Source organism: Myotis davidii, unplaced genomic scaffold (genome assembly GCF_000327345.1).
Source record: "Myotis davidii unplaced genomic scaffold, ASM32734v1 scaffold1298, whole genome shotgun sequence".
Classification (NCBI taxonomy): Eukaryota; Metazoa; Chordata; class Mammalia; order Chiroptera; family Vespertilionidae; genus Myotis; species Myotis davidii.
The window spans coordinates 60,705-69,967 of NW_006288972.1; the positions used below are offsets into that span (position 1 = coordinate 60,705).

A 9,263-nucleotide genomic window follows, 5' to 3' on the forward strand; every position below is an offset into this window, starting at 1 on the left:
AAGAATGAAATCTTACCATTTGCACAACATGGATGGATCTAGAGGGTATTATGCTAAGTGAAATAAATCAGACAGAGAAAGACAAATACCATATAATTTCACTCATATGTGAAATCTAAAGAACAAAACAAAGAAAATAACAAAAACAGATTCATGGATACAAAGAACAAACTAAAGGTTGCTGTTCTTGGTCTTTTGATTCTGTATCAATGTGAGAATTGACTAATAAGTTACTAAGAAAATTCTTCTGAGATTTTGATTGGAATCACATTGAATTTAGGTATAAATGTGGAAGGTGATGACGTCTTTACAAAACTGAGTCTTCCCTTTCATAGACAGGTGCATATATTTCCATTTATTTAGATATTCATAAATATTTTCCAACAATATCTTATGGTTTTATTAATGACTTGACTGTCTAGATTTAGTCCTAGCTAACTTTATCCCTATTGTTTTTTTCCATTATAAATGGTTTAAAAAGAAAAATTTTTCCTTTTTAAAAAATCAGCGAGGAATTACTTTATCTCATATAAAGATATTCAAAGGTAAGCCAAAGGTGGGCATGTTCTGTTGTGCTATAGAAGGCCAGGCTCCTTGGGTCTTCCTCTTGCACCATGGCTCTGACTTATCCTCCTGGTCATAATCTGGCTCCTCCAGCTGGAGTGATGGGGTCCTGGTCCCAGGAGGGAAGGAATGAATTGGAAGAAAGAAGGAGAGAATGCCGGCAAGACTGATCACTTTATCTCTAGAAATGCTGTTTGCCTTAACGTCTGATTTTAACAGAGCTGTACCAATTTATTTGTTATAAATGTTTTCCATCCTCTTACGCTCAATCTTTCTGTATCCTTGTTGTAGACATGTTTCTTGTAAATAGTACATGGACGACGTTTATAAAAATACAGTGGGCCAGCAACTCTAGACGCTGGGAATGGGTTCACTCTTGGCTCATTCTCCACTGCCTCCCCAACCAAGGGAAATTCACTGGAATAACTAAGCGAGAAGCTGGGAGCAACAACGTAAGAGTTTATTATTATCACTGCTCAAGAGGGGACATGAAGTGGGGCAGGATGGTGGAGGTGTAAAAGAAATGGGTGAGAAGCACTGTGAGGGTTTGTGGAGCAGGGCTGTGGCTGTGGCCATGGCTGTGGGGCAGGACAACTGGGGCCACTGGAGGGTCTCATTTCCTTGGTCTGGCTCTTATTCCAGGAGTCAGATGCAGGGACATGGGTGCAGAAGGAGCTCCAGGCATGAGTACTCAGGAGAGGCAGGGATAGATTTTACTTGCTCCCAGCAGTGGCTTCTGGTCTTTTTCCTAAGGGAGGAAGAGGAAGATGATGATGATGAGGAGGAGGAAGTGGAGGAGGAGGAGGAGGAGGAGGAGGAGGAGGAAGAGAGCCAACCCAGAGGGGGAGAGGAAGCACAAATTCTCTCCTCGAAGGCAGCTTAGTTCTGGAGCCAACCAGATCCATCCTCATCCTCATGGTACCAAATGCAAAGAGCCCCAAAGTCCCACCATGGATATGAACTTCCCTGGCTTCCTGGGGTCTTTGGCCTGGGGGCTATGTGGTCAGGGACAGTGTCTCTCTGGGCTGGGCCACCACTGGGGTAGAAAGACAGGCACGATGTTCTTGGGACTCACTTTCACGGGGCCTTTTCTCTCCATTCTATCTCCTAGCTGCATAGCCTCCTGCCCCAAACACACAGACACATATGCTAGGGACTCACCTCCTTGGGTTGGAGTCTTCTTCTCCAGCAGTACAGAAACATGGGGGTCAGAGAAGTCAGAAGCAGCAGAACCCAGATACTCAACAGCATGGCCCTAAGGCCCATGGACAGGGCCTGCGAACAGAGGAGCAAAGCTGCAGGCACCAGAGCGACCATCTGTGACCTGTCCTCAGCCTCATCACTGACACACAGTCACCCTTCACCCTGTCATCCCAAGTCTGTAGGGGCTGGAGGGGACTGAAGAAGGAGCGCTGTGTGTGGCGAGGTCAACAGGTCTAGTGTACAAGAGCACCCAGAGTCCCTCTCCTTGAGCCTCAGCATCCTCATCTGAACAGGGAGAGGCTCAGTCTATGATTTGTTTTCCCAGCTGCCCCGAACATGACCAGACCCAGGGAAAAGGTGCATTCATGCCTTTGCACCACCGCACACACTGGCGATATTGATTCACTTATTGTTGTTTCAGTGTTTGTGTTCCCACTAGGCGTGATATCCACAACCGCAGGAACTGTTTCTGTTTGTTCAACGCCATCATCTGTGGTGACAGTAGTCAAGCTTGGTGCAGAAGAGGTGACACTGTTTTGGATGGACAGTCTTCTTGTTGCTATAGAACAGTGATGGCGAACCTATGACATGCAAACTCATTTTTTTGGTTGATTTTTCTTTGTTAAATGGCATTTAAATATATAAAATAAATATAAAAAATATAAGTCTTTGTTTTACTATGGTGCAAATATTAAAAAAATTTTTATATGTGACATGGCCCCAGAGTTAAGTTAGGGTTTTTCAAAATGCCGACACGCCAAGCTCAAAAGGTTCGCCATCACTGCTATAGAAGCATTGTCTGTGCTGCTCCTCTCCCTTGCCCACCTACCTTGACCTGGCTCAAGTAGGACAGGCACAGGTGCTGCCTGTTGGCTTCTTCAGGAGAGCTGGTGGGGCGGGTAGGCTCCCAGGGGGGACGGGTAGGCTCCCAGGAGGGGGGGCTAGTACACAATGCCTGATGGAACTCATTGCTTAATTCCTGGAAATAATAAGCCCCAGTGTAGGTGGCTGCAATGGCTGTGGCGAAAGCTGCCAGGGTGAGCAGGGTCCTCAGCAGGGCCTGGGATGAAGAGGAGACAGGAGACCTCTTGATTCAGTCTCCCTTGGGGACCAATGAGGGGGAGGGGGTTCAAAGGGGCGAGAGGGAGATTTGGGGTGGCCTCCAGCTTCTGCCCTTCCCCAAACTCACCCAGCAGGTGCCACCCCATTTCTCGTAAATGAAGCATACGACTCCAGCCAGCATAGCCTGCGGAAAGATGGGACACATAAGCCCTTCTAGCTGCCTGTGTCTCTGTCCCTCTGTAACTCTCACAGGTAGAGCTGGCCCTGCCCCAGAACATATGTGGGCTGGGAGTTTTGAGTTAAGTTTGTGCGGGAAAGTAGCAGTGAGGGTGTGGAGGGCTGGATAACGCCTCAGGCTGTGGGACCCTCTGTTTTGGCGACATTAAAGGTACTAGTGGTCAAGCCAGGTGTGAACCCTCTCTTCTTTCTCCAAAGCCTTTCTCTTTTTAAGCCACACCAGGGGCTTTCTGCAAGTTCAGGTGGAAGACCAGGGCTATTGGAGAAGCTCTCAGTTCAGGATGAGTCTGCCCTCCTCAGGTTGGCGCCTGTCCCCACATTGCTCTGCTCCTGAGTTCACAGAACAGGAAGTCTGGTCCATCCGTTGGGTAGATGATGACTTTGGTCCCTCTTTCAATAAATACATTTTGCTGTTATTCTGTGAGTGTGTGTGAGTTTGCCAAAGGGCTTCAATCCCACCATGACCTGCCCACCAAGCTGCCACTGCAGATCGCACCCCCTCCCATCTGTTTACATTGGCCGTTGTCCTTCAATGACACCCACATGGTCCTTGTGGTACAGAACCTGCAGAGGGCAGTGTGAAAGGACTAGGAGGTGCCCCTTCTTTGTGGGCCTACACCACGCAGCACAGTATGCCTCCCCATATCTATGCAAGTGACAAGATCAGCTGGGGCCTAGATCATCACAGCCCCAGCTCTGGCTCCTTTTTCAGTTTATATTTGCTGTTGAAAGTGGGGAGAGGTGGCCAGCTTGGTGGGGGATGCCCTGGGCAGGGATCTGGGACAGCTGACTTATGCCACTACTTTCCTTGGCTCTTTAAAAAAAATTTTTTTTTAAAAAAATTATTGATTTCAGAGAGGAAGGGAGAAGGAGAGAGAGAGAGATAGAAACATCAATGATGAGAGAGTCATTGATTGGTTGCCTCCTGCAAGTCCCACACTGGGGATCAAGTCTGCAACCTGGGCATGTGCCTGGATTAAGAATCAAACCATGACCTCCTGATTCATAGGTCGACACTCAAACACTGAGCCATACCGGCTGGACTGTTTCTTTTCTCGTCTGTAGAAACAGGGATCGGCCTCGAGAACTTAGGGTCTTTTGGGTTGCCAACATTCCGCAGTACCACATTGATGGTGGCCGTATTGATGGTGTTGGGCAGTCCCTTCCGACAGGTCCACCGACCCGCCCACCATCCTCTGGCCCTACTCACCACAACCCCTGTCCAGATGCCAGCGACCCATCTGGCCATGGAATACGGGTAATTTTCATGGAATGTGATGCAGCCAAGTCCTCCCAGGACCCCACTCATCAGCCCCAGCACGACCTGCACCACCTGAAAGATGAAGAGCTTGAGAACCTGGCCTTCAAATCTCACAGAAGCTTTAAGGACCTGCTGTTCCAGGTGTTCACTGTGAGAACCCCATACAAGAGAAAGAGAGGAAGGTAGAGGAAGAGAGGTGGGGGAGGGACAGGAGGCAGAGGGAGGGGTACCCGCCATGCTGCGTCCAGCCCAGGAGAGAGGCTGGGATCAGGGTTCCACAGGCTGGGACTTTCAGTGGTCAGCTCTCTAGCCCACAGTGTACTCTACCTACAGTTTTCACCAGGAAGGCCAGTTAGTGATGAAGAAAGCCAGAAACAGAGCACAGGGGAAGGATTTTCTAGGCATTAGATACAACAGACTCGAAGTCCTATTCAGATTGAGGCTGGCAGAGAGTGAGCGTGGCGAGAGGGGGGCGCCTCTCCTTTTCTGATATGGAGGCCTGGGTCCCCCCACCCCCGCAGCAGCCCTGCTCACCCAGGAGGCCACGAGCAGCCGTTTGTGTCCTGGGGTCCAGGGGATGGTGTTGCGGGCAGAAGGCCACTGCAGGCAGCTCAGGTTCAGTACAGGCTCCTGGTGGATGTGCACGTCGATGTGGGTGGGCTTGGGGGCCCCAGGGGCCACCTCACCCCCTTCTGCTGTCCCCATGGTCTTGGACATCTGCCTGGAGGAAAAGTTGGCAGGTTTTCACAGATTCCACTGGAGTTGGGGACTGGCGGAGGCCCCTGGTCCCGGAACAGCCTTCCTGGGCCCCTCTCCAGGGGTGAGGGGTGTTGTGGCAGGGCAGCCCCTGGAACCTCCCCCTTCATCTCCGATATGCTCTGTCTCCTGTCTTCCTCCTACAGCCTCAGGTTCTGGACCAAGCAGTGCCTGCCTCCCTCACCTCTCCCCTCTCTGCTCCTTTGGCGCCATTGCAGCCTCCACTCCGGCTCCTCTCTCAGCCTTTTCCTAGGCCTTCAGGCTATAGGACAGAACCCCAGTCCTTGCTGCCTGTTGAGCTTCTGCTGCTGCAGCTGGGCCTGGGGACACCCCTCAGCCCCTCAAGACCACCCTCTCCACCAGTGGCCACTCAGCTAGCCCTGTGGGGCCTGGTGAAACTCCTCCACCCCCGGGAAGGACTGCATTGTGGGTGAAGGTGGAGTTAAAAGGGCAGACTGACTTGGCATCAAACAGGGACACAGGTGACATCCACACTTGCCACCTTCCTGGAGTCACATTCTCTATGTCATTGTTGATCTCTCCCTCCTTCCCTCCCTCCCTCCTTTCCTCCCTCCCTCCCTCCCAACAAATTCTCCGGGATGAGGCTGCAGAGGCTGTGAGGGGCAGCAGGATGAGTTCCCCTGAGAGGGGTCCTGTGAGCAGGTCTGTGGGAAAGGGCCGGGGCTGGGGGTTGCCTCACCTAAGCTCCCCAGGAATCGGAGGCTAGTGGAGCAGGGAGGCCTGGAGGAGCTGAGCACGGAGACCAGGCTGAGGGAGAGGAAGGTGATGAGCCGAGCTGGCAAGAAGGAGTGGCAGGAAGTGGGTGGTTGGGCTTTAACAAGCAGTTTCCTAGCATCCAGCTGGGACAAAGGGGCCCCTCTGGGGTTTTCCAGGGTTGAGTGGATCAACAGGAGCCAGATGGCTTTGCCTGTGCTGTGGGTGTGTTCGCCCCAGTGTGTGTGCAGTCTGGGTAGGTACCACTGTGCGAGTGTGTTTGTGTATGTGTGTGTCTGTGTGTGCTCTGCCGTCTCTAGCTGCCTGATTATCTGCTCAAGTCAGAAGCCCCCCCAAGAAGGGCCCCTGCCCCAGCTGTTTTCTGGGAAGTTGTGACGCTGAAGGTCAGACCCTACCTCCTCTCCCCCTTCTGTCAGCTCTTCTCCCTCCCACGAAAGCAGGTCTTCAAGTCCAGGCCAGCCTCTCCCAGCCCTGCTCTGTGGGGTGCCGACTCCTAGGGGACAGCAGGTGAGTAGGGCCCTTACAGCCCAGGTGGCCTCTCACTGCAGGATCTCTGTCTCTCTCTGAGTCCCCTAGACCAATCTCTAAAGCCCTTTTTTGTTTCACAGGATGCCATTCTCTCCCCATTCCTGGTTCCCATAGCATTGGCTGGGAGGGAGGGGGCTGTGCCTGGTATATGCCAGTGTCTCAAGCCTTTATTCTGGGTGGGGTGGCTGAGGCTCAGGCGGTTGGGCGGTGAAAGATTCCTCCAGAGTGGAGCCCAAAGTGGAGGGCCCAGGATGTGGCCTGGTCCTCTCTCTTCTGCTCCAGGGGATCCTGGTCCCCTCTCCCCAGCTCCAGGGGGGAGCTAGCAGCAGGGAAGAGCCCATAGTCTAGAGTCAGGCTGGTGTGGGTGGGGAATCTTCATGGGGCTGGCCTGGTTTGGAGGAAGAGCAGGGGGCTAGGCTGATCTAGGAGTTGGAGTGGGGTGGGGTACCCAGGGGGTTCAGAGGGAGCTGGAGCTGAGGCATATTCAAGGCTGAGACATGATGCTGACACCCGGGCCTGCAGGCAAGTTGTTGGAATCCGGGATGGACTTCCTTGCGTGTGTCTGTGAAAAAGTTGGAAGCTCCTTGTGTGTCTGCAGAATTGTCAACCACCTGTACTTTATACTTTAAAGGAGGCCAGGTAGGCGAGAGTGGACCTGCTTTCAAAAGCACATAAATACAAATGGGAAGACTTTAGGATTGCTGTGATTGCTGCTGCTGAATAATGTCATGATAGAAACAGTGAGACTTAGGTAGGATGTCTGCTATGTCTGCTAGAATCACCCACAGAGTGATAACCGCTGGAACTAGGCAAGTTGATTCCAACGTGCATATGATTAGACATAATGTAATCTGGCAAAAATGGCTGTGGAAAAAATAATATGGGGGGTGGTTGTTGTTGAAATAGCTCAACCAAATATTAAACTCAATAGTCATAATTAAAATTTTGGCCATGGTGCATGACTCATCAGACACACCAATGGGTAGAATATCAAGATTAGAATAAACCTGAATTCCTATGACAATTTCATTTTTGTTCAGGGAGCATTTTTATTTTATTTTTTAAAAATAATTTTTATTTTTCAACTACAGTTGACCTATATTATATTAGGTTTACAATATAGTGATTAGACATTTATATAATTTATGAAATGATCACCCCAATAGGTCTAGTATCCACCTGACACCATATGTAGTTATTATAATGGGATTATTATTTTTAAATTTCACCTTAAAAAATTTTAAATTGATTATAGGAACATCAATGAGAAAGAAACATCAATTGTCTGCCCCCTGCATGCCCTAGGAGAATCGAGCCTGAAACCCGGGCATGTGTCCTAACCTGGAATTAAACCATGACCTCCTGATTCATGGGCAGACCCTTAACCACTGAGCCACGCCTACCAGGCTATTACAATATTATTGACTCTATTCACTATGATGTATTTTACATCCCTGTGACTGTTTTTATAGCTGGCAATTTGCATATCTTAATCCCTTCCAGTTTTTCACTCTTTTCCCCTGCCCCTTTCCCATCTAGCAACCATCAAAATGTTCTCTGGCTGAAACCGGTTTGGCTCAGTGGATAGAGCGTCAGCCTGCGGACTGAAAGGTCCCAGATTCGATTCCGGTCAAGGGCATGTACCCGGGTTGCGGACACATCCCCAGTGGGAGATGTGCAGGAGGCTGCTGATCGATGTTTCTCTCTCATCGATGTTTCTAACTCTCTCTCTCTCTCCCTTCCTCTCTGTAAAAAATCAATAAAAAATATATTTTAAAAAAAATGTTCTCTGTATCTATGAGTTTGTTTCTGTTTTGTTTGTTTATTGATTTAGTTTTTTTAGATTCTACATATACATGATATAATATAGCATTTGTTTTTCTCTGTCTGACTTATTTTACTTAGCACAGTACCCTCTAGGTTGCTCCATGTTGTTGTAGATGACAAAATTTCATTATTCTTTTTACTAGAGGCTGGGTGCATGAAATTTGTGCATGGGGGAGGGGGTGGTCCCCTCAGCCTGGCCTGCACTCTCTCGAAATCCAGGACCCCTGGCTCCTAACAGCTCCCCTGCCTGCCTTCCTGATTGCCCCTAACCACTTTTCCTGCCTTCCTGATCTCCCCTAATCACAGGTGGCTGCCTGGGCCTGGGGCTGTCCCTCCTTCCCCCGCAGCCTTGGGTGGGCAGGTGGCTGTCTGACTGGGGTCCGTCTTTCCCTCCTTCCTTCACAGCCTTGGGAGGGTGGGTGGGTGGCTGCAGCCCTGGCTTGGTCCAGAAGGATGGAAGGAGGCCTGGAATGACTTCTGACCTATCTAATTAGCATATTACCCTTTTATTATATAGGATTATTATATAGGATTGCTGAGTAATATTCCATTGTGTATATGTACCATCTCTTCTTTATCCATTTGTCTATCCATGGACACTTAGATTGCTTTCATATCTTGGCTATTATAAATAATGCCACAACGAACATAGGAATGCATATGTCTTTTCAAATTAGTGTTTTGGGTTTCTTTGGGTAAATATCCAGGAGGGGAATTATTGAATCTTTCTTTGTTTCTTGTGATAGCCTTTGTTATAGACTTTGTAGGTATTACTGCTCCAGCTTTTTAAAATTGCCATTTGCATGAAATATCTTTTTTCATCCCTTTACTTTTAGTTTGTGTGTGTCTTTCAATCTGAAGTGTGTATCTTGTAGGCAGCATATGTATGGTCTTGTTTTCTTAACCATTCAACCATCCTATGTTTTTTTATTAGGACATTTACTCTATTTACATTTAAAGTAATTACTAATAGGTATGTAGTTATTGCCATTTTATTATTCATATTTTTTAATCTTTTTGCTTCTTCTTTAGTTCCTTTAAGATTTCTTGTAATACTGGTTTGGTGGTGATTAACTCCTGAAGCTTTTTC

General features: G+C 48.9%; 2 protein-coding genes across 8 annotated transcripts in view; one reads left to right on the forward strand and one right to left on the reverse strand.

The window, feature by feature from the left end:
- Window positions 1-1,003: 1,003 nt before the first annotated feature.
- Window positions 1,004-5,904, reverse strand: TMEM176A (transmembrane protein 176A). 3 transcript variants are annotated; one of them, XM_015562288.1, is made up of 7 exons: window positions 5,784-5,904; window positions 4,862-5,044; window positions 4,277-4,399; window positions 2,957-3,013; window positions 2,597-2,827; window positions 1,726-1,839; window positions 1,004-1,312 (listed from the first exon to the last, which is right to left on the reverse strand). In XM_015562288.1, the coding sequence occupies exons 2-7, from the start codon at window positions 5,042-5,044 to the stop codon at window positions 1,256-1,258; spliced, it is 765 nt and encodes a 254-aa protein (XP_015417774.1). In that variant the 5' UTR covers window positions 5,784-5,904; the 3' UTR covers window positions 1,004-1,255. The 3 variants fall into 3 exon arrangements, with proteins under 3 accessions (XP_015417774.1, XP_015417773.1, XP_006761249.1); XM_015562287.1 differs by having other exon boundaries at window positions 4,862-5,048; window positions 5,784-5,902; XM_006761186.2 differs by lacking the exon at window positions 5,784-5,904 and adding an exon at window positions 5,268-5,467 and having other exon boundaries at window positions 4,862-5,048.
- TMEM176B (transmembrane protein 176B) overlaps window positions 5,673-9,263 on the forward strand; it is a 13,384-nt gene continuing 9,793 nt past the window's right edge. Inside the window, exons 1-2 of one of the 5 annotated variants that reach the window (XM_006761182.2) lie at window positions 5,673-5,746; window positions 6,235-6,325. The gene's annotated coding sequence lies outside the window, so the exon portion shown is untranslated. The other 4 variants (XM_015562286.1, XM_006761184.2, XM_006761185.2 and 1 more) reach the window with 4 other exon arrangements.